This window comes from Molossus molossus, unplaced genomic scaffold (genome assembly GCF_014108415.1).
Source record: "Molossus molossus isolate mMolMol1 unplaced genomic scaffold, mMolMol1.p scaffold_m16_p_14, whole genome shotgun sequence".
Lineage (NCBI taxonomy): Eukaryota > Metazoa > Chordata > Mammalia > Chiroptera > Molossidae > Molossus > Molossus molossus.
In genome coordinates, this window is record NW_023425349.1 from 50,465,502 (window position 1) to 50,490,065 (window position 24,564).

At 42.2% G+C, this 24,564-nt stretch overlaps 1 protein-coding gene across 7 annotated transcripts in view; it reads left to right on the forward strand.

Annotated features, from left to right (window-relative positions):
* TRPM3 (transient receptor potential cation channel subfamily M member 3) overlaps window positions 1-24,564 on the forward strand; it is a 497,295-nt gene that overhangs the window by 429,997 nt on the left and 42,734 nt on the right. For all 7 annotated transcript variants that reach the window (XM_036262128.1, XM_036262132.1, XM_036262129.1 and 4 more), the window contains 2 exons: window positions 2,663-2,914; window positions 8,807-8,981. In XM_036262128.1, coding sequence (XP_036118021.1) covers window positions 2,663-2,914; window positions 8,807-8,981 — 427 coding nt within the window. The remainder of the gene's footprint in view (window positions 1-2,662; window positions 2,915-8,806; window positions 8,982-24,564) is intronic.

The following is a 24,564-nucleotide window of genomic DNA, read 5'->3' on the forward strand; positions in this document are numbered from 1 at the left end:
GTCAGCGTGCAGGATCTCAGACGCGAGATCCTGGATACGTGGAAAAGGCTTAGGCTCCTGAGGCGGGATCCACAGAGCTTTGTGGTTTCCCAGGCTGCCCTCCCATTCCCAGAACCACATACTTCTGCATGTAGTCACCAGAGCGAGCGCGGAACCCCTTCTAGCACGGAGCTGTTACAGCGTGCTGGTGGACTTGGTCTCGCTGGGTCCTCCCACGGCTGTGAGGTACAGGGGGCGGCTGTTATGACAGTCCCACTTCGCTGACATGGGTAGTAAAACTCGGGGTTTGAGCTGTTTTCTGTATCCACAGCTAGAAAGGGGAACTAGGTCTTAAACCTGACTGGTCCCCCTCTGGGCCCACCGTTCTTTCCACTCACGCAGTGGGTTCCAAGCTGGGGTGCTCCTCCGAGCCCCGGGGCTCTAAGGGGCGCCTCAGAACTAGCTGAGCAAGTGAGAGGGGGGGAGGGGGGCTCGGTTTCTCACTCCAGCTCTTCCCTTCCAGCCAGTTAGTTTATAACTTTTTTTTATGTTGAGATGTCACAAGAATATTTTCACTATTTAAAAAAACTATACTATCAGCCTCTATGTTGAACAGTTCTAGGAGAGTGTGGGCAAAGGGTTAGGGAAACTCCAGGGCCCCCGCCCCCTGCCCCCACACGTGTGCACAGGGTTTTGCCTACCTAGGACAGAGCTGGGTGAGAAGCCACCAGGACAAGAGCAGCTGCAGGCACTCCTGATGGATGGGGCAGTGGTTCTCAACCTGTGGTTACCAGCTTGACCTGGGAGTTTGTCAGACATATAAGTCCTCAAATCCCACACCAGGCAAACTGGAGCAGAAAGTCCAGGTGCGGGGCCCAGCCACCTGTGGTTCACTGCCCTCCGGGTGATTCTGATGCGTGCCAATGGTTAAGAAGGCCTGTTTTAGGAATGAGGCTACCTGGTGGCTCCTGGTATCTGGCTTAGCCTTCTAAGCCCTGGTCCTGACTTACAAAGACCTCCGTTCCTTATTATTTCAGGCCAAAGGAAGCCATAAAGAGGGATATGCCCATTCAAATTCATGGCTGCTGATTAGAACTATCCCCGGTGTTTTCTCTCTCCTTTGAGAAGTTCTGAGTTGGGAAAGGGGTGGGTCAGAGCTCAAAGAGATGGAAGTCTCAGGGGTAAACACAAATGACTCATACAAGTAGCCCTGCTCCATGGCCTCCGTGGGCTGGCGGCCCTGACTCCGCATATCCTGGGGCAGGCCGTGGTACTGGATGGATGGCAAGTCCTGCTATGTAAGTGCATTTCATAGAGTGTGTGTAAGCCCCACCCAGCAGTTAAGGGACTGGAGACTTGCTGTGAGGTGTCCATGCAACAACCAGTCAGTCCACAAATATTTATTGAGAATTATGTAACAGGCTCTGGGGAACACAGGGTCTGCCCGCAGGGTTTACAGTCTAGTGGAGAGAGAAGACGGACGGACGGACGGACGGATGGATGGATGGATGGATGGATGGATAAATAGGCAGACACATAGATACACACATACTATACATGCATACAGAAGTTAATTTTATATTGTGATAACATCTTCAAAAAATAAAATAGGGTAATATTTTAGAGAGTGACATGGGGCTGTGGAGACCACGGCAGGTCGGGTATCCAAGGAAGAAGGTCTTCCTAAGAAGGAGAAATGTGAGCAGAGACCTTGAGGATGAGGAAAAGCCAAACACATAAAAATCCGGGAGAAGAAAAGTGCCCAACAGAAGGACCAAGTGCAAACATCCTGAACATAGGATGGATTTGTCATGAGTAAGAGCAGACCACCGTGGCTGCATGGTGGGGAGTGAGGAGACTGTGATGGGGCGTCAGATAAGGCCACAGTAAGGAGTGTGTGTGTGATGAAAGCCATCAGAAGATTGGGGCATTCAATTATCATAGTTGGCTTTAGTTTTTATTCTTGTTCATGTATCTCTCAAGTGTCTCTCTGTTTTAAATCGAGGTATAATTTACTAGTAAGGAAATGAGCAACTCATAAGGGCATAGCTTAATGAGTTTTTTACCTACACATATAACTGTGAAATCACCACCCAGAGTATGGCTTAAGTTTTTAAAGACTCCGTGTGCTGCTCAGAGAATTATTGCGGCAGGTGGACAACGGTGGCGGCAGGGACATCAGTTCGAGGGCTGTTACAGTCGTCTGGGAGAGTGACAGTGGTGGAGGTGGTGAGCAGTGGCTGGATTAGGTTGGATTTAGAACAGAGGTGATAGGACATGTTGGTGAGGAGGATCCGGGTGTGGAAGAGAAGAATCAAGGAGTCCTCCCAAGTTAGTGGTCTGAGGAACTCAATACAGTGGTGCCATTTACTGAGGTGAAGGAGGATTTTAGAGATTTACAGGGTATTTTGAATCAAAAATCTAATAGGAGAACCCTAATTTTTGCCTTAGAATTATAAAGTCACCCAAAGATCAAGTTATTATTTATATCTGCCTCTGGAATTTTTGCATCTGGATGGCCCAAGCTTTGCTCAGTTGTATATGTATAACGTGCGAGTGTTCAAGTAGACGCAGACAAATAGAACAAGCTGCTGATGTCAATGGACAGGCCAAGCACTTTCCAACTGGGCTGAGAATATAGACCAACATCCTCACTAACCTCATGCTCTTTCCTGTCTTTTAGATTCTGATGTCAGAGCCAGGGAAGTTACTACAGAAAGTGAAGGTATGGCTGCAAGAGTACTGGAACGTCACAGACCTCATAGCCATCCTGCTGTTCTCTGTCGGAATGATCCTCCGTCTCCAAGACCAGCCCTTCAGGAGTGATGGGAGGGTCATCTATTGTGTGAACATCATTTATTGGTATATCCGTCTGTTAGACATCTTCGGTGTGAACAAGTACTTGGGCCCATATGTGATGATGATTGGAAAAATGGTAAGCAGAGTCCTCTGATTCCATGTGATAAATTTTCAAAGGAGGAGGGGTAATAAGAAGAAGAGGGAAATAATACATTTGGGCCTGCTATCAAGGTCTAACTGAAATGGCCCTGGAGTGTTTTATTTTTTAATTCCTTTTGAGTGTTCTGGAGTTTGACTACCTCTATATACATCACTGGACGATTAGCCATCGCTTGCCCATGTACTTCCTGAAAAATATATGAAGAGTATACATTTTGCGCCAAGAACTGGATTAGGAGTTGGGTATATAAAGGTGCTCATTCCATGAGGCTGAAGATGAGAGGGAGAGAAGTAATTACCATTCAGTGTGAGAATGCTATAATACACATGTGTATAAAGTAGATAGGAACATAGAAGAGAGAATGTAGGTCAGGGACGGTTTCACACGGAGGTTATATTTTTGCTGGATCTTGGAGGATGAGTTACATCTCCACTCCAAACATTTAACCGATTTTGAAGATTTTAATATTGCCTTTTTTTTTTTTTATGAAGTGCTAGGAAAACGCCTTGTCCCACACAAAGGGAAGAAAAACATAGTTTATTTGAATTCAGTTGTTAGGCCGTGCCTGAATTGACCATTAAGTCCCATCAATATATCATATGTCTTGTCACACTACTGGAAAATGATGTCTGTTAAAAACTAGGTTCCAGAATGATGCCCTACTTATCTTATTTTTTTTTAAAGGAATCCCCAGTGGCAAATATGCTTCCCCACACGGGCTGTGGCCTTGTTCCAACACTCCTTGACCACACTAGTTTCCAGGCTTCCTCCGTAAAGACCAAGCCCTAGAGAAACAGCCTCACTGTGAACCTGGGAGTGCCCAAGAAGGTCGTCTCCCTCTCCAGGTTCAGCAGAAGGAGAATCAGAGTCTGGATTGTTTTTTATTTTTTTTAAATCAGTTCTTCCACTTTTATAAGTCTATCCTTGACTTCACCTTTACAGGACATATTTGGGAAAGCCAAGGAACCCATCCTACAATGACAGACACCTCTTGTTGAAAACCTCTTTCCTAATAACCTCTGCTCCACTTCCATGTATGAGCTATTGAAACCAACAGTTGGTCAATAGATGTTCTTTATCATTCTTACTCGAGTTTTACTAGATACATCATTGCTGCTTACCTTTCAGTCACCAAATCAATATTTATTACGTGTGTGTGGAACTCTACTAAAACAAAGCTTAAATAACCAAGACTCTTCCTACAAAAGCACTGACAAAGTCGTACAGGAAGGAGAACTTGAATCCAAAAGGAAGGGGTTGAGACTTTGAGCAATTCATTTGAAACTCTTTTTGCTCATTTCTTAAGTAGTTACAATAAATGTATATCTTGTAAGGTGGTTGTGATAATTAGAAATGGCGCATGTTAAATAGCCGACAGTGCCTGGCTCATAGTAGATAGTAGATAAATCGTGTTTGTTATTATGTTCATGTTATGTTTGTTAAAACACAATGAAAAGGGGGAAATTGGTGAACATAGTTATTCTGCTCTTTTCCTAATGCTTTTTTTTTACAAAAAGCTTGGTATTTATAACACTAGCATTGTTTAGGGAAAATATCCCAAACTCATTCTAGAGAGGAAAAAACATAAATTCAACAAGCTTGAGTGGGATCGGGAGGGGGGTGTCGAGGGGTGGAGGTGGGGGTGGGGTGGGAAGAGAAGCATCTGTAACAAAAATAATTTTTTTAAAAAAATCAACAAGCTTGAGTTAGACTGAATTCCAATTCAATCGGGGATTTTGGACTAGGAAAAAAATGCATCTTACTCTATGATACTGCCTGTCATATCATCTTTTTTGTACTTTAGTAATGAATTTGAGATTGTGGTGACAATGTCTATGTCTAGCAGTCTCAGCTTAGAGTCTACAGAAGACATTTAGGAGAGAGGATCAGTAGACCCTCCACCCGGGTTATATATAAAAATGTGTAGGTGTATGAATTTTCTGAACAGAGAGAAGTTTCCATGAGATTCTCCAATGGATTCGCAAATGGACCCAAAAAAAGTGAAGGACTATAACGGCTACAAAATTAGGCCAAGTTTTCTCACTCTTGACACCATTGGTATATTGGACTAGAAAATTCATTGTTCTGGGGACTGTCCTGTGCCTTACAGGATGTTTAGCAGCAACTTCTATCCACTAGATGCCAATAGTATAGTATGTGTACACACACACACACACACACAATATTTTTATATAGTGTCATATGTTCTGGGGGTAGGGGACAAAACTGCACTCTCATAAGAATCACTACATTAGGTGATTACATAATCTGATGGGTTGTTTTATTCTAATTGATTGTTTCCTTATCTAATTTCAATAAATAAAACCTGAAAAGACCCGAACCAACCAAATGTATCACTTTAAAAAGATTGGCTGGCATTTAAATAGTTGAAGTAACTAAAGTCAAACTAAAGCAGCAAGATTATTTTAAAATTCACCTCTATCATTGTAATGATGGCATAATTATCCCCATTTTTATTAGAATTTAACCTTACTATGGAGTAAGCAGAAGAGATGTACTGCTTTTTTCTCCTACCTTCTAAGTTATGAATGACTTCACTAATCAGTCAAGAATAAGTAGAAAATGAATATATTTGGGGGCTTTGTTCTCCATGGGGTTTTTAAGATAATCAGTTTAATAACTGAGTCACTGATCCAGAAGGTAGGTAAAATATGCCTATAGAATTTATTAAGGAGCCAGATGGACTGTCAGGCTGGAAGCTTAACAAAATATGCCCAGATGTGATTATACGGAAAGTCCCTCAACATTAGGGAGCCCCTATTCGGTACTCAACTGCCAAGTAACTGAGCTCTGTGGTCTGGGGACAGAGAGCTGCTAAGATACCTGCATACAATACTAATCAAGTATGATTCCAACAGACCTTTAGATCCAGGATCCCACTACTCATTGGAATTCTCTAAGCCTAGTGTTAAGCTTACTTATATAATGCAGAATAAAAACAATAATAGTTATCATTTACTATTTGCCAAATACCATGTCAGACATGTCATCATCATTACAACCCCATGAAATAGGTTTTAGTGTCTTCCTTAAACGGTGAAATAAACTGAAATTGGGCAAAGGCAAAACCAGGATTCAAATCCCTGTCCATCACACTCCACAGCCTTTCTTCCAATTATAATAATTATACATTAACACTTACTGAAAACTACCCACATGAAGCATTTCACATATTATCTCATCTAATCCTAACAGAAACAATATGCACTATTATTATTATTATTGCCATTTTGAAAATAAAAAATAAAAAAAAAAAAACAAGATTAGTAAGACCACCTAGCTGTTTTTACTAGCAAAGCCAAGATGAAAAAAAAACTTAGGCACCTGAAACATTTGCTGAACCACTACAGTATATACTTTTCTCTATAAAACACAATCAAAGCCTATTTATGGGAATTAGAATTAGGTCTCTTAATATTGAACCAACTGGACAATTTTGCTTTAAAAACAGGTAGCCAGCCCCAGTTCTCACTAATAATGTTCCCTTTCTGCACTCCACTCTACCAGATTTTGGTATTTGAATGGAAGCTAAGACGTCTAAGAAATATATAAAGTTGAGTGTTTGGGAAGAATGTTTCTTCTCTTTGATTGTGTTGACCCTTTAGGTAAATATCACAATTAATCTGAATGAACACAGTCCTGAGAAGTTAGAACAGTTGCTGTGTTCACTGGCTGAGTTTTCTTGGATCAGACCAGTTCCCAAATCTCATGCGTACACACCTTCCTCTCCCCGCCCACCTTTTAGTCAGTCTAAATAAATATAACATGAAAAACCCATTAGTGTTTCTTCATTGGTAGAACTGTCTGTAAATAAATAATGAAAGAATTTTACAAAATAAACGAGAGAGCGAAGACGAGAAGCAGACCCTTGTTTCCTGTAGAGCTGTTTTAACACAGCTGGCTTGCTCATTTGAAGATAGTTCTGAGGCCCCTGAGTTGTAAACGAAATAACTGATTAGCTAGCATATCTATTTTAAGGATGGTGAACCAATAAGAACTAATGTCACATTTTGAGAGGTTGTTGTTTCGTTTCAAAGTCACACAAATACTGGAGAGATGGATTTTGAAGCTGCCTTGAAAGTTAATAAATTGACCTAAAATATATTGAGCCCCCAGCGTCCTAATGCAAACAGGAGGGATGCAATGTTGTCATTCCAGTAACAGGCACCATGGAATGCATTCTTTGAAAATACAATTTTAAAACTAATTTAAAGCCTTCGTTATCATTGATAAGATTACCATTTGTCTTTCTCTGTGGAGGGCATCCCTTCAGGAAGTTTGATATTCAAGAGAAGGTAGTCTTTTGTATTAGATGGTTTGATGCAAGGGCTAGAAACTAATCTCCAATTAGCTTAAGCCCTGGGGGGATATATCGATTTATAGCTGGGCATGATGGGACAGGCCTTACGGGCTGCTGCAGTCAGGTTCTCAGCCACTGTCAGGACATGCTGGCCCTCTCCCTCTCTGAAATATCTGCCTCATTCACTCCGATCAGTAGTAGGGCACTTAGCCTCAGACACTCTGAATTAGCACCATTACAGAGATTTAAAGGGAGTGTCTCTCTCCCAGCTTCAAGTTGAAAAATATCCAAAGAAAGGATTCTGGTTGGATTCTTGTGTCACATGCTTCCCTCCGATCACTGCCATTGTGAGAGTGTGAGGTACCACAATTAACCCAGCCGGTATAAGACACTACCTTCATGGTCAAATGGGTGGGACCTGTTTCTAAAAGAAGGAAGCAGTGACCAGATAAAATAAGAATTAGTACATCCTCCTCTATTTTTGGTGATAAAAAGGAAAGTAATTTGGCATATAAGAAACAGATCCCAAATAGCATGTCATGAAAACAAACAAAAAAGAAAGAGGAACAAGAGATAACATTGTACTTGAATGCGGTCAAGAGAATTTTATAAACATGTCAAGATGAAAATCTAACCTTTCAACAGCAGGCACAGGAACGGGCCACCTGATTCTAATGCCTGAAAAAACACCCTTCATCCCTGATGGGATATGCTGGAGAAGTACAGAGTGGTTCTCCTGGAGACTGGTTTGTTGTAGCATACCACGAAATGAGGTGGGGCCACAAGGACAGGGCGGCATATGATGGATATTTGCTGTCCTAGCTTTGTTTCCAAGAGATTTTTTTAAATATGTTTTTATTGATTTTTTTTAGAGAGAGAAGAAGGGAGAGAGAGATAGAAACATCGATGTGAGAGAGAAATATCGATCAGCTACCTCCTGCACACGCCCTACTGGGGATTGAGCCTGCAACCCAGGCATGTGCTCTGACTGGGAATGGAACCCAGACCTCAGTCCATGGGACGAGCTCACGCCACAGCGTCATACCAGCTGAGCCGTGATTATTTTCTTGAACTTTCCTCTTCTTTACTAGCTTTTCAGAACTTAGAGAATTTACAACATGGCAATAGTTCTTGAAATAGTTCAACTATCTCAATTCCAATTTTGCTAAGAAGAACAAGACCAAGAAGAACATTTGCCTCCCACAGGGGCAGAGAAAAAGTTAGTACTAAATTCATAGAGATACCCAAGCTTCTGTGTTGACTCCCGGGCCTTGTCTTGAATAGGTCCCACAGACAGCAATGGAAAATGAAGGGGTTACACTGGGCATATGTTTGAGGGATCTTTAAAATGATTTTGGAGTTGATGAACATTGGCTTCAATAGACCGAATGTCCTCTTATCTGGACACAGCTCCCTATCTAAACATCCTTTGTCAGCATTATGGAAAGTGAACCTCCTTCAAAGGTTTCCATAAATGTCAGTGTCCTCGGAACACTCAATCATATGAGTTTTCTTTTGTTTCTCCCTCTGCTTCCCCACCCTTCCAGATGATAGACATGATGTACTTTGTCATCATTATGCTGGTGGTGCTGATGAGTTTTGGGGTTGCCAGGCAAGCCATTCTCTTTCCCAACGAGGAGCCATCGTGGAAATTGGCCAAGAACATCTTCTACATGCCCTATTGGATGATTTATGGGGAAGTGTTTGCGGACCAGATAGACCGTAAGCAAGTTTATGATTCTCATACACCAAAGTCAGGTATTTAATTTCAATTGGGTCATGTCTTTTCCAAGTTCATTTATTCGTTCTCAATAAATGGCTCAAGATAGAGGACCAATTCCTAGTTTGTTATCTTGGAGAGAAAAACAAAAGGTGAATAGGCAATTTTAGCAAAGTAGTCCTTGGGTGTTTCTGTAGGTTATGTCCTTTCTGTGACATGAATCGACATCTAGTGTGCCAAATTTGATTGAGAAATCAACCAGTTAACAAGACTGAAATTCTTTGGGAATTTAAAATTCTAGGGCCATGTGTTGACTATTTCAATATTAGTAATATATTACATCACTACTCCCCACCCCTACCCCAGCCTGTAAAAAATAAATTCCTTGGGTTTGACTTCAGAACAAATAAACAATTCTCAATTTCACCATCAGAATTCAAGAGTGAGGGCCAACATCTGCATGGTGTTTTCCTTCCACTGGAAACTATTCTCCAGCTCCTTTTCCCACTGTCTTAAATTATGTGCTTTTGAGACTCAAAAGAAGCTAGTATTCATTGCCTAGGAGTATGGAAAACGCCTTAGGTTATAAACTGAGTTGCTTGCTGTAGATGCCAAAAATAAAATAGCATCTATATCATGAAGTGATTCAGTGTGGGGGACAGCAGCAGCAGCAGGCCCTGATGTTTCAAGCCCTAATAGATGCTGATTCTCTGTAATAAACGCTCTTCTTATATGGAGTGTGAAGACAGTTGTATCCTAGGAGTCTGTTCCAGAATTATATTTGGACCAAATGTCAGGGCACACCAGGCATTGGGAAGTTGTTTGGGAAGAAAGCATCAGGAAAGAAATATCTTTCAGTGTGGAGGAGCTAAATCCCAGGAGCAACTATTTCTCGTTTTCCCTGAGGACTTTAGCTCTAGAAATAACATCCCTCCAACATTGTTGAATTAACATTTTTCAGACATTTTTTTGCTGACAGGCCGGCCATCTGAGCCCTGGACTGTGGACATGGATTAGGGTTACATAACCAGGTAGCATAGCTTATTAAGAGCAGGAGTAGAGACCAGTCAGCACCCCTCTTCTACCCTCCACCTGGAAAATAAGGACAAAGTCCCTAAGGGGGCGAGTCCTGCAGGTCGGGGACGAGCACATGTCCACCGGAAACAGAACGTACCTGTACATCAGTTTCCCTTCCATGGGGAGTTTGAACACATCCCTTCCCTCTCAAAAATGAGTTTTCTGAGGCAAGAAGGCTAATTGGAACAAATATTCATTTCATAAGACTCAGCCAACTCACTGAGCAAGCGTGTTCACTCCATCTCCCAGTTGAAATAGCTTTGGTTGACAATGTGCAGCCTTCACCAAGACAGCTTTCCAGAGAAAACTCCTTTGGAATCCTCTCAACTGGCCCCTCAAGGCAAAACAGCACTTCAAAAGCCCACCAATAATCATTCTCCTCAGAGACCAAAATGTACTATTTTCCCCCAAGAAATTGATTTTTCACTTACATTATTTTGCCTTTTCTAATTTTCCCTTTTTTCCCCAAAATGAGATTAAGCCCCCATGGGTGTTTTGACAATGTAACATTTTGGGATGGGAGAAAGAGGGCGGTGCAGGTGTGTTTTATGAATGGGATTCTGTCTATTCCTCTACATGTGGCCATTTATTGATGTTGTACTATGAACCCAGCCTAGTGCAACAAACACCACCATCTGGCTGAATAAGAGGATCTATTATTGTTATTTTAAAAGAAGGGCTGATTGTAGTTTAGAACTTGAAAACCACCCCAGAGACAGAAGAGAGGTGTTCTGTGTGAGTGAAGTAGGAAAATAGATTTCCCACACTGTTCATTAGATCTGTGGTGTTCTGTGTGTGTGAGGATAAATTTGTACCCCAACTCCCAACATGTAACTGACCCAGCATTGGATGCAACCTTCATGACACCCTTTCCCTAACCACTTCCTTTCTGATGTTCTGAAATTGGCTACAGTGGTAGCCACTGTTCTAAGCTAAATCAGCCAGTTTTCTGTCTAGAGTGCTAAAGAATATTTGTCCTTTCTCAAATGGGTATAGAGGATTCCCCCAAATCTGTCATCACATTTGGCCAAGGTCATTGAATATCCCTGTCCTCTAAATTATTTGATTTTCATGGTGTGGCGTATGGCCCTGGGTGGGCCCAAGGGGAATAGGGTGACTGCCCACCTGATCATTCAGAACTGCCCTGGAGATTCAGGGACCAAGCTCTTTGAGAAAGGTACAAGTCATTGACGCTGCCCTGCGGAGTCTTGCCTCTTTCTGTGCCGTGTCCAGGTTGGTTTGTGAAGCATGTGTTCAGGCTGATCGGATCTCATATCCACCTGGACCCAAAGCCCTGCCCAGGGTCTACCAACCCCATGCTGTGACGTGCCCTTGTGGGCCTCTCCAAGTGCTGCTCATTCACACACACCTCAGAACGACTCATTTCTAACGTAATGCACGTGCTCTCTCTAACTCTTTGTTTTCAATTGCAAAATGGCTGAACCCATTTCATGTTTAGATAAATAATCTTTCTGAATTGGGATGAATGTATATGGGCATATAATGGGTCCCTAGGGTTGGGTTATTAACATCCGTCTCACACCTCAGAAGGGAGACAGCCTTAATGCTCTCACTTCTGGGAGGCAATGATACTGAACAACAGATTGTTATATACAGTTCCTTTGTGCAGTTTGTCCTAAACCCAGAGACTATCAAAAAAAGCCAAAAAAGCTAGAATAAGACTTTTAAGGTTACTTTCCAAATGTGCTTACAGACTAAAAGAAAAAGAAAAGAAAAGAAAAGAAAAGAAAAGAGAATGGAATCACTATAAACTCACAAAATAACATGGGTGCTTTTACCTCTAAACCAGGTTGAGTTAACACAAATGATAGTCTGGCTTTAATCTCAATTATCTGTAGAAGCTAAATATTTGCTTTGGTGGTGGGAGCAGAAGTCAGTGCAAACACGTGGTCGGAAGCAGCCACTAGTGAAACTGGGGAAGGGACAGCAATGGTCTGCTCTGCCTGGACTCTGACCAAAACCCCGATGGCCTGATGGGAGTTGAACCTGCCGTTGGTGGTTGGTTGGCTTGGTTCTCTTTTGTTTGTTTGTTTGTTTTCAAATACCTCAAAATCATCTCAGGTGTTTGTTATATAAAATACGAACTCTCTAAGACCTAACCTATGGGCCACCATGAGGTGACTTGGGTTGCAGGTTGCTAAAGGCTTTGCTACCAAATGATGACATTCTTTTGGGCATCTCATTAAAGTGACCCATGTTGCATAGAGAGAGCTGGTCAGGAGCCTGAGGGGGGAAAACCACGTAGAGAAGAGACGCAGCGAAATAAATTTTCAGCACATTCGTGCCAAGGCCAGAGCAAAGCGAAATTAGATGGCCTCTCGCCAGCTGAGAAATCTGGTTCTGTGTTGGTGTGTGAGGTACCTGGAAGTACGCCTTTGTTGGCAGAAAAAAAATGGGGTGTCCCTGGATTTCTCCAGCCTCTGAATGAATGAAACTACTCTATTTACAGGGCATCCTTGTGTTGCCTGTCGTACACACAGATTTCCTGGGCCATACCAGGACAGGGGGAAAATGAATCATGCTCTTGAATGCATTAAATCAGGGTCTAAATTTAGTCCTTCTTTCTGCCTCTCTGAGTATTTTTACAAGTTTGGGTAGTAATGCAAAAGCATTACTTTCTACCATGACAACTTAATATTATTTGGCTGTTTCCACTCACGCTAAATTAACTAGCCAATCTACTTAATGTGTGGGTCCATTTTTTTTCTCTCTTACTGCCTAGGGCTTTTCCATCTGAAATTAAAAGTAATCTGGAGTAAGAGGGGGTGTTCTTTTGTTTTTCTGGTTTGGTTTTGCTCTGTGTAAATAATTAGTACAAAAGTTGTATTCTAAATAAGATCCTCCCTCGCCCTGGCCGGTTTGGCTCAGCAGTTAGAGCGTCGGCCTCCGGACCAGAGAGTCCCGGGTTCGGTTCCCACTAAAGGCACGTACCTCAGTTGCAGCTTGTCCCCGGCCCTGGTTGGGGTTGTGTGGGTGGCAACCAGTCGATGTGTCTCTCTCACATCGATGTTTCTCCCTCTCTCCTTCCCACTCTATCTGAAGATAAATGCAAAAATGTCCTCAGGTGAGGGTAAAAAAAAAAGATCCCCCCTCTTTAGTACCTTTGTTGTCTCCATGAAGCTAACTGGATTTAAGGCGCAGCTTTTGTGAGGGGACAAGGAGCATGGATGAGCATGGAAAGCTAACACCCTCTCCTGTGTTACTTTTCTGCCTCAAATTACTTGTTCCTCACTTCAGGTGCAGAAATTAGAATAACTCAAGGCCAGTCTCTAAAATATGCCTGCTTATGGTGAACCTGAAAACAGCGGAAACAGAGAAGATGAATATTGTTATGCATTTCAGTTGTTAGACTCCAGTCTGGGAACTCAGGGTTCTGCATCTGTTTGGTATTCAGGACTGACCTTCTCTAAAGGATTCAGAGCACACTAATGCCTAACAGCTATCGCTTGGGGAGGGTTGCCTGGCCAAAGAAAGTATTTCGGAAAAGAAACACTTGAGACAGTGCCAACTTTTGGGAAAAGGGGAATGATTTTGCTGGGTTTTGTTTTCGCAAATTGCGAAGGAAATAAACCACTGTGAGGCACCACCTCATGTGGCCCTGAAAGTCAGCTTACACTCTGAGGAGCACCTACCTTTCTTGTTTCCTAATGCACGTGGAGGCTGAGCAGCTTACAAGCGGCAGCACTGTCTGCAGACAGGCCTTTGTGATGATTCAGTCTGCAATGTGATCAGCGTTTGTTCCACTGTTAGTCACTTAGCCTTTGCTCACAGATTGGCCCTTATTTTTAATTTGTCCATTCTTCATTCAGTAGATATTTACTTTTTTCCTGCTATGAGCTGGACACTGAGGTACAGAGATGCATGTGACAGAGATGCTGTCTTCAAGGAATTTACAGTCCAGGAAAGTCAAACTGATGTTGACAGTATTAGGTGGAGATGGAGTCCAAAAAAGAAAGTAGTCAGTTTTTTGGGGGTGAGAGTAAAGGTACAATAGGTGAAACCTTGCAAATAATGAGAAGGTTGAGCTGAGCCCTGAAATGTGAGCAGCTCTTTGCTAGGCAGAAAGGAGCAGAGGGGTGTGAAGGAGGAGAACAGCATTCCACACCGAGAGTGAGCGTGCAAAGCTCCAGGCACAGCAGGTGATTAATATGGCTGACTGCACCATGAAAGGCAGGAGGCAGGAAGCGGGATAGATGGGTCTGAAGAGAGACAGAGTATAGATCTTAGAGAACTTATACCTGATGCTTGGGTAGTACCATGATCTGGTTTATGTTTTCGTCAGAACTATCAAGCGAAACTATAAAGGATCCATAAAAAGAGTTAAGATGGGAGGTAAGAGGACATTAGCTAATGCAATAGCACTTGGGATGGAGAAGATAAGTCACAGAAGACTTTAGGAAGGTAAAATCAGAAGGACCTGGCCCTGGCCAGTTTGGCTCAGCAGTTAGAGCGTCGACCTGCGGTCCCGAGAGGCCTGGGTTCAGTTCCCGCTAAGGGCACGTACCTCGGTTGCAGTTTGTCCCCGGCCCTGGTTGGTCGTGCAGGTGGCAGCCACTCAATGTGTCCCTTTCACATTGGTGTTTCTCTCTCTCTCTCTCTCTCTCTCTCTCTGTTCCTGTCTTTCCCTCCCACTCTACCTGAACAAAAAAGGAAAAATGTCCTCGGGTGAGGATTAAAAAAAAAAAAGAAGGACCTGGACAGAAGTCAGATGGTGCAGAAGATGAGGGGGAGGGTGGGAATGGATGAGGATTTAAGATGATGGAGTTGAAGGTCACACCAAGGTTGCTGGCTTAGTCTAAAAGGTGGTATCATTTACTGATAACAGAGAACCTGGGAAGAAGAAGGATGGAAGGAAGGGAATTTGTTCAGTTGGGGTTGGATTGAGTTTGAGATTCTCATGGGAATTCCCAGAAAACCATGAAGAAGGCTATTTTGTATATAAAACTCTGGAGAGAAGTAGAAAGAGCTGAGCTACCGCTATAGATTTGTAGTCAAGAATATAGCTATCAGTTAAAGTTATGGAAGAGGGTGAGCTTACCAGGGGAGACAAGTAGAGAGTAAAGAGAAGTCCAGAGCAGAACGCTGAGAATGGAGGAGTCAGTAGTATCAAATGCAAGATAAGAGTCCAACTGGGTGAATGTTTAGAAGAGTCCATTCAAGGAGACCTTTAGGGAGTCACCAGTGACTTTGGCCAGGCAATAATTATTTCAGTGGCGAGTGCAAAACCCAAGTACAGTGATTTAAGAGTAGATAAGCATCAAGGCAAAGAATTTACTGGGAAAAGGGGAGAGAAGTGTTGCATATCTATGGGGTTGGTCAGTGAAGTGGGGCTTTGACAAGAAGAACACAGTAGTTCCTCATTTTCCATGGGGGATACTATCCAAGACCCCAGTGAATGCCTGAAACCACAAATAGTACCGAATCCTTATATACACCATGTTTTGTTTTGTTTTGTTTTTCATTATATATACATACCTTCAATAAAGTTTAATTTATAAATTAGAAACAGTAAGAGATTAGCAATAATAACTAATAATATAATAGAACAATTATAACAATATGCTATAATGAAAGTTCGGTGAATGGTCTCCCTCTCTCTCAAAATACCTTATTGTACTGTACTCAACTTTCTTCTTGTGATGAAGTGAGATGATACAGTGCCTACATGATGAGATGAAGTAGACTGTGGGATTGTGACGTAGTAATGTTAGGCTACTGTAAGGGTTACTTGGACACAAGCACTGTGATAACTGAGAAGGCTACTAAGTGACTAGGGGTAGGGGAGTGTATACAGCATGGATACACTGGACAAGGCAATAATTCATATCCTGGGTAGGATGGAGCAGGATGGTGTGATATTTCATCATGCTACTCAGAACTGTACGCAATTTAAAACTTGTGAATTGTTTATTTCTGGAATTTTTTATTTAATTTATTTGGACTGCCACTGACCACTGGTAACTAAAACCTCAGAAAGCAATACCTAGGATAAGGTGAACTACTCTGTTTTGTAATCACCACTTAGGGAAGTCTCTGACTCAGAACGTATCAAAGAATTGCTTAGGGCCACTGATTTGCATAGTTCCATTTTCTATTTTCTCAGTCAAGACTCAGCAGCCCAGATCAGGAAAAACAAATAGTTGCATGAATCTAAGAGTGAAGCTTTGCAGTGTTGGTATGGCAGAAAAAAAAAAAAAAAGGGCACTGGGCTTTTTGAAGATGCTTGCAAGTGTTCTTTAAATTATACTTCATAAGATCTAAGATAGAGGGAGAAGGAAATAAAGGTTAAATGTTGATAAATACCTAGCAGGAAAAAAAGAATGATCAAATGACTAGAGGTCTACCCTGAACACCAAGTAAATTAAGAACGAAGAATCCCAAGAGTGGTGGTGGTAAGATGATGTATTCAGAGGATGGTAAATTGTCATTCCGAATTTAAAAATGGAACTCTTCAGGTTAATAAGGTCCAGAGGTGGCTATGAGAAGGGATTCTACAATATGCTGGAATTGAGGTCAGGCATCTTGAAGCTAGGTTCTTCTGTGTTTGTCAACATAGATAGTGAAGTATTTGTAAAAATGCAGGAGGAGTGAACAGGAAGACTCTGGTCAGAATGACCTGAAACCCGAAGGAGAAAGGGCTCTTTGCACAAAAGTGAAAGTCAGTGATTTGGAAGAGGCAGAGAGTGTCAGTGAAAATGCAGACGTTACTTATTGGAATCACATTAGTGGATGTACAAGAATGTACAGTTTCCATTTGAGAACATTACAGGGAGGTGGTATCTTCCTGCAAAATGGGTTTTGGTTAAGGCAAGAAAATATGGGAGCAGGCTTATAAAAGTAGGAGAAAGCAGTGGAGCTTGTGTTCGATGATAAGGCATTCCAGAAGGCTCTGGGGAAGGGGCGTGGGGGAAAGGGAGAAGTGATGGGAAAATTCAATGGGCAGAAAGCCCAGCATCATATGAGGACAGTAGTGTAGGGGAGGATAGTTGACCAGAGGAGCTTGCGTTGAAGGAAAAGAGGATGATCGATAAAGGAAATATGGTGGGAACCACTTTTCCAGAGTTTTGAGGCAGCTGAAGACAGGAACCCTGGTGTAGTCTGAGAGGCCAGATGAGGCTAATGACATCTAGATCTCATAGGCATTCTAGAGTGACCTTTGCTCAGGTTTCCAAGATCATACTGGTGCCCTAAAAGGATAGAACTCTAGACTTTGTGTAGTGGTGCAGAACAATCAGATTCTAAAGAGGAACCTTTCCAGATGGCAGGAGAATTCTCTATCTCAGAAGAGGCACACCTTCTGAAATCAGCAATGGCCTGTGATACTAAAGAAGCATCAGTCATCACCTTTAACAAGAATAAGCTCTTAGTATCAGCTTGGGATATTCCTTTTTTCTTTACCTTTTCTAGACTTGTTAATATCTTGCCTATAATTAAATTTAGTGCTTGGTCCAATTGACCATTTTCAGCCTCTATTGTATCTCTGCCGTTAGCAGAATGCTCTGGTACATCCTAGATTTGCATGACTCCAAAGCCCATATGTTTTCTACTCTAGCACAAATACTCCAAGTATATCCTACGTAACCCTATGAAAAATAAGACATAAGCAGATGGTACATATTTAAAATTATTGAAACCTTCTCAAAAGAGCACCAAACCATTTCCCAAAGAGTTGTACTTAGGGGAGAAAAGTTGACTTCCATCTACTGATTGGTACTCTTTTGTCACCTGTGGGGAACTAACTTCTCACTGGGGGAAAAAATGTTTAAAAAAGGTGTACCCCAGCCCGGCTGGTGTGATTCAGTGGATTGAGTATCTTTCCATGGACTGAAAGGTCCTGATTTGATTCCCAGTCAGGGCACATGCCCACGTTGCAGGCTCCATCCCCAGTAGGGGGCGTGCAGGAGGCAGTTGATAGATGTTTCTCTCTCACATGGATGTTTCTATCTCTTCCCTCCTCTCTCTCTAAAAAATCAATAAAAACTGTGTACTCCTCTATAAAGGCAAATCAGTAGGGCTTCCTTCAAAACTATCTTGGAACTTGTCCTCTTCAGCATGTGCAAAAATGAATCTAAAAATGGGAGTCTGCAAGATGTAGAGAAGAAACTAAAGTATATGGCAATCCTGAATACTAAACCAACGGTGAGGGACTTCAGATAGGCTTCCTGTGTGTGCCAGCAGAAAAGTAGCAGATAATGTTTATTATGAGCATGTTTAAGATGAAATTAGTCACTAAAAAAATAATAATAATACTCCATACTCTAGCTATATACAATCAAGTACAGATAAAAAAAGGTAATCACTATCAACTGACTACAGGAGACACCTTCATGGTGTGTAACTCAACCCAAAAAGATGTTAGAAAACATCTAGAAGAGCATTAAAAACAAAACAGAAGGGGCTCTCTTTACCTAATGCAAAGCTGTGGGGTATCTCCGTGCCTGGGACACCAAGTATAATATTGATACTGTCACTGTCCCTTGGGAAGGTATAAATACATTCAGCTGGAGAAGAGCAGCCAAATTAATCAGGGGACTGAATAAACAGCTTCAATTTAAGGACCGTTCAGGAAGATAAGAGCTCTTCACTATGAAAGATGGAAGCGACCATGCCTGAAGTCTGAACTACCAAAGTGATTCTCTCTGTGGGTAAAGTGAACATGAAATGGATCCTCAAATCCCAGTATACTTCAGCCAAGAATCCTTTGAAATATGAAAGGAGTAGGTCAAATAAAAGAAATACTATTCTATAGGGTGAGAAGAGAACTCATGGGATTTATTTCCCCCAAAAGATGTTACTGGATAATTAATACAGTCTTAAAGAGATTTTTAAAAATTTTATCTATATTTCTTTTTTAAAACTTAGGTACCTATTCATCTTGTTCATATATATATATATATATATATATATATATTGCTCATTTTTTATTAATTTATTTTTGTTACAGATGTTTCTCCTTTTTTCCCCATTGACACCCTCCTTCCCATCCCCCCGACGCCATCCCCAGCTTTGTTGTCCATGTCCATCAGTTATGCGTACATGCGTATAAGTTCTGTGGTTTATCTCTTCCCTCCCCCCAACCCCCTCTTCTGAGAATTGTCAGTCTGTACCCTACTTCCACGTCTCTGGGTCTACCCTGTTCCTCAGACTGTGATGTTCATTATATTCCACAAATAAGTGAGATCATGTGATATTTGTCTTTCTCTGCTTGGCTTGTTTCACTTAGGATAATACTCTCCAATTCCCTCCATGTCGTCTCAAAGGATAAGAGATCTTTCTTTCTTACAGTTGTGTAGTACTCCATTGTGTATATGTACCCCAGCTTTTTTAGCCATTTGTCCACTTATGGACACTTAGGCTGTTTCCAAATCTTAGCTGTTGTAAATAGTGCTGCTATGAACATGGGGATGCATATATTCTTTCTGATTGGTGTTTCAGGCTTCTTAGGGTATATTCCTAGAAGTAGAATCACTGAGTCAACTGGCAATTCAATTTTTAATTTTTGAGGTAACACCATAGTGTTTTTCATAGTGGCTGCACCAGTCTGCATTCCCACTAGCAGTGTACTAGAGTCCCCTTTTCTCCACACCCTCACCAGCACTTGTTGTTTGATGATTTGTTAATGGCGGCCATTCTGACAGGTATGAGGTGATACCTCATTGTTGTTTTAATTTGCATCTCTCTGATGATTAGTGATGTTGAGCATTTCTTCATATGTCTCTTGGCCATTTGTATGTCCTGTTGGAGAGGTGTCTATTTAGGTCCTCTGCCCATTTTTTAACTGGGTTCTTTGTCTTTCTTTTGTTAAGTTGTATGAGCACTTAAAGAGATTTTTTAAGTATTATTTTTGTAATCATAAAAAGGGAGACTCCAAACAAAAAGTGGCTTTTTTGTTGTTGTTGTTTTCTCCACCAAAATAATTTTCTTTTGAAGGAAAGGGATGAGGAAAAAGAGGAAGAAAATTCTGCTATACAATGGAGGACCCATATCATAGAAGTAACATGGATAATTCAAAATGGCATATAATTCCAAATCACATGTAAACATTAGTGAAGACGACACCGAGTTAGATACCATTAGTTCTCCACTCAGGTCCCCATCACTGCCCTTTACCATCCTCCAGTTTCGGTGTGCTCTGATGCCAAGGGCTGTTAGCTGTGAACTTCATAAAACTGCCCTTGAACTGCTGGAGCCTCTTCACCACCCAGGGAGCCTAACATGCCTGAGACCTCCAGGACATCCATACTCTGATGCTACCTGTTAGGGAGGGAGGGATAGGGAGTATATAAAAGCCTTGGTTTCTTGTTTCTTGCTTAAGTGGGAAAAACTACTGCCTTCAGGACTACAAAATCGCTTCTTGAATTTGAGGTGCAATTCATACTCCAGAGATCCCATGGGATCAGAGTAAGGCATAGACTTCTGAAATTTTACCCTTTTCATTTTTCTGCCATCTCCCCATTCTGCCTCCTCCACTTTCTACCTGGTCTCTCTCCTGAGCACTGCCTTAACAAATCGCTTTCACTTGAATCCTTTGCTAACGGTCACTCCTGGAAGAACCCAGCCTCAGACAGGCAGTCAGGCTCCTCAGACACAACCTGACATGTGTGCTGGAAGCTCAGGAACCTTCCTTGAAGTGCAAGGTGTGAGGCCACAGGGGCACCCAGATTATAGACATGCATACCTTGGAGATATTGCGGCTTCAGTTCCAAACCACCACAATAAAGTGAGTATCGCAATACAATGAGTCATAACCTTTTTGCTGGTGGGAGGTCTTGCCTTCAGTTTGTAAAAAACAACATCTGTGAGGCCCAATAGAGTGAGGCTCAGTAGAACGCCCTGCGCCTGTATAAAGCAGGTGGTTGATCTACTCATCTGTATTAACAAGGTGAGGAGATAAGATTCTCTCATTGCAGATGATGGAGACTTGTTTGCACATGTACTTCATTAACACCTGAAGTTAACACCGTAACTCAGGGCCTTATGTTCGCAGGAGTAACTGGAAGACGCCATTCTTAAAGCTGGAAGGTTTATTCCAACTTTAGAATCTTTCATTCCACCATGTTTCTCAAATCCCTACTCTGCACCAAGCAGGCCCTGTAAAGAAACAGGAAGATATGTAGATGCCGTTCTTGGTTTTAAGGAGTTTATCACCTTGGCAACGGTTGGCCAACTTCTTCTGTAAAGGGTCAGGTGGTAGTGGGAGCCATACATTCTCTATCTTAACTCCCCAAAGTGACAATAAGTAAACAAATGGGTATGACTATGTTTCAGTAAAACTTGACTCACCAAAACAGAAGGCATGCCAGATTTGGCTCATGAGCTGTAGTTCACTGATCCCTCGTCTACATTATCCAGTCATGCGATTGCATTGGCTTCTGTCCCCTTACTCCAGTTGAGGAACGTGTGAAACCAGAAGTCCAGGATGGAATCAGTGTCCTATTTGACATTCTATCCAAATGCATAAGACAACACTGCTTTGTGCATTTCTTTCTTTTTTTTTTTTTCCCAGAAAAAGTGTTATTCTACTGATTCAAATAAAAAAGATCAAAGGAGAAGATTATGTCTGTTGTTCAGTTAGTGTGTAAGGAAACCGCCCTGATGTCGGAATGGCTATGGCTCCCAGACCACAAAGGCAGATGCTGGCAGAAAATCAACTTTATTTTTTTATTATAATTCCACTTATTTTTATTTAATTTTTTTTTTATTGATTTTAGAGACAGAGGAAAGGAGAGAGAAAGATAGAAACATCAATGAGAAAGAACATCGATTGTCCGCCTCCTGCATGCCCCCCACTGGGTATTGGGCCCACAACCTGGGCATGTGCCCTGACCGAGAATAGAACCAGCGACCTCTTGGTACATGGGTCGTCACTCAACCATTGAGCCACACTGCCAGGCCACTTATTTTTATTTTGAACACCGATCCCCCTGAGCTGGTATAAAGCCAATACCTGCTTGAAAGACAGGCAGGAAAAAAATGACTATTTCAAAATGCTCTCCTACCTCAATGATTTAACCATCTTGTAAGTAAAAATAGGATCCTCAAAATAAAAATAAATGTATTGGCTCTGCAGCTCCCGGCTTTACTAGATGTACTCTCTGTGTTTCAAAGAGGGGGTGTTGTAGATGAAGAATCATAATCTGGTATCATAATAAATCATCTCACAGTACTACTCAAGGGATTTCTTAAACTCTCAGAATGGTAGTAGGCCTGGCAGATTCTTCCAGAATAGCCCTGTCCAGTAGAATCTTCTGTGATGATGGAACTAGTCTAGATCTGCTTCGTCTGATAGTGTAGCTTCTAGTCGCCTGTGGCTAATGAGCCCTGTTAATGTGGCCAGTGAATGAGAAAGTGAATTTTTCATTTCATTTCATTTTATTAATTTACATTTTAATTTAAATACCTGTGTGTTGCAATTGGCCACCCTATTGGACAGTGCAATGGTAGGATAGAAAAATGCTTTGGAATACCAGCTCCAGGAGGGCAGGACTGTCTCTGCCGTGTTCCCTGCTGTGGCTTCAGCAACCCAAACTGTGTCTGGCACATGGTCAGTGCTCAGAAAATAGTTGGTGCATAAATTAAATTTCTTGAAGTAAGGAATAAAAAGAGAGTAAGACTGTTATCAAAAAAGATTTCAGTGACTATGTATAAGAGAATTCGAAATTTTTCAGTAGAGAGAGGGAAAAGGATTTAAGTTTATTATAAAGGAATTTAAAATTTGGATTAAGTTCAATGTAATGATCATGGATTCATGCTTCAGAGAGAGAGAAAAAAAGTAAACTCAAAGGGAATCCTAGAGTTGATAACTTCCTGCAATTTAGTCAAATTAGGTTCAAGAAATAGTCATTAAACAAGTCATCGTCTAGTCTATGTGCAGAGATCAATTGTTGTCCAGCTAAAAGAAGAGAGGGGGAGAAGGAAGGAAGGAGGGGCGAAAGCCTTGGTTGTCCAGGACAGCTGAGGGAGGAAGACAGGCTGCGCGAGCCCAGCAGTGGGACCAGATGAGACCCAGGCAGAGAGCCGGCCAACCCCACGCTGTGCCTCACTGGAGGAGGCTGCCATGCATCCTGTAGCTACAGCCTTTCCAAAGGCACAGTGTTCTGACCAAACGCAAAGAAGCAGATGGCTAATTTCACTCAAAGCAGAGCAGAGTACACCCCTCCTGATAATGCGGCAAGCTTTTAACTGATCTGTATTAGCCACCATAAAACAGCTAGACTGATCTCGACACAGGTTACCTGTTAGCAGAGAATCCCAGCAAGGCTCAGGTGTTTATTGTCTGTTCTCAGATGTCCAGATAAGCTTGCGGCCTCAGTATGGAAAGGGAACAAAGGTGCCCAACACTTTTACTGTCCTGGGGAGTGAATAGCTTTCTGCACTGGATTTCAGACCTTGTCTGCCAAGTGATGTTTGACTGAATTGCTTGGCCTTTGGCCAAATATTTGGTATCTAGAATATCAGGCCTGCGGTCCAAGATGAGGACATGCTTGGCAGAAAACCCCAATAACTTCAGGTCAGATACAGAACTTGAGTCTTCATCTGAGTGACACACTCAGCTCAAATACCTGACATCCACTGATGAGTTAAGAGGGGGCTATTTTTTGACCTGGATTGTGGTTATATGGGTTTTTGTTTTACATTGGACATATGTGTTTCATGGACTTTTCTGTATATTTAATATAGCTCACATTGTAGTATAACAAGGGATAACGCGATCACCCTGCTATCGCATTCTCCAGATTCTGGTTTGGATGGGTTTGTTTATTCAGTGACGTTCACTGAGTACTTCTGGCTGCCGGGACTGTGCTGGGAGCTGTGGATTAGAAAGAGACATGCGTTATTGCCTCGGCTTTGAAGAAAGTTTAGTAGAGGAAGACTGACGAGTAAACAAATCACTGGAAATCCGTATGATACGTATTTCCTTAGGGGTGATGTATAAAGACGTATCTCAAAGGGAAAGAACATACATTTGTTGGTGGGTGGGTGGCTTGTGGGGGCGGGTGGGGAGGGAGGACCATAATGAAGCAAAGAAAAGCAAGAGAGGGCAGAGTAGAGCCAGAGAAATTCTCCTGGAAGTAACAGTTAAGCTGGATCATAAAATATATTAAAAGTTTTCCAGACAGATCATGAGAGGGCATTCTAGACAGAGGGGTCATCATGCCCAAAGCCAGAGAGTAGTGGCAAGGTGGGCCAGGGGCAGGCGTGTAGACACAGCAGAGGAGCGAGACTTTCTTGCTAGAACAGCCGGTTAGGGGCTAGCCCCTTCTCCAAGGTGCTCCCACACCTCCCAGACCCGCCCTGGTTTAACACATGGCACCATCTTGCTTTTGTCTGGTTTCTTAAGTGTATTCCCCACTGGACTATCTACGTTTTTGGAAGGTGGGGGCCAGGGTCTGTGTCCATCTTTTCCACCGTATTTGAGTGAATGAATGGAGAAGAGGTTAGAAAGGTAGACTGCAAAGGGCTTTGTGTGCCAGACTAAGGAATTTG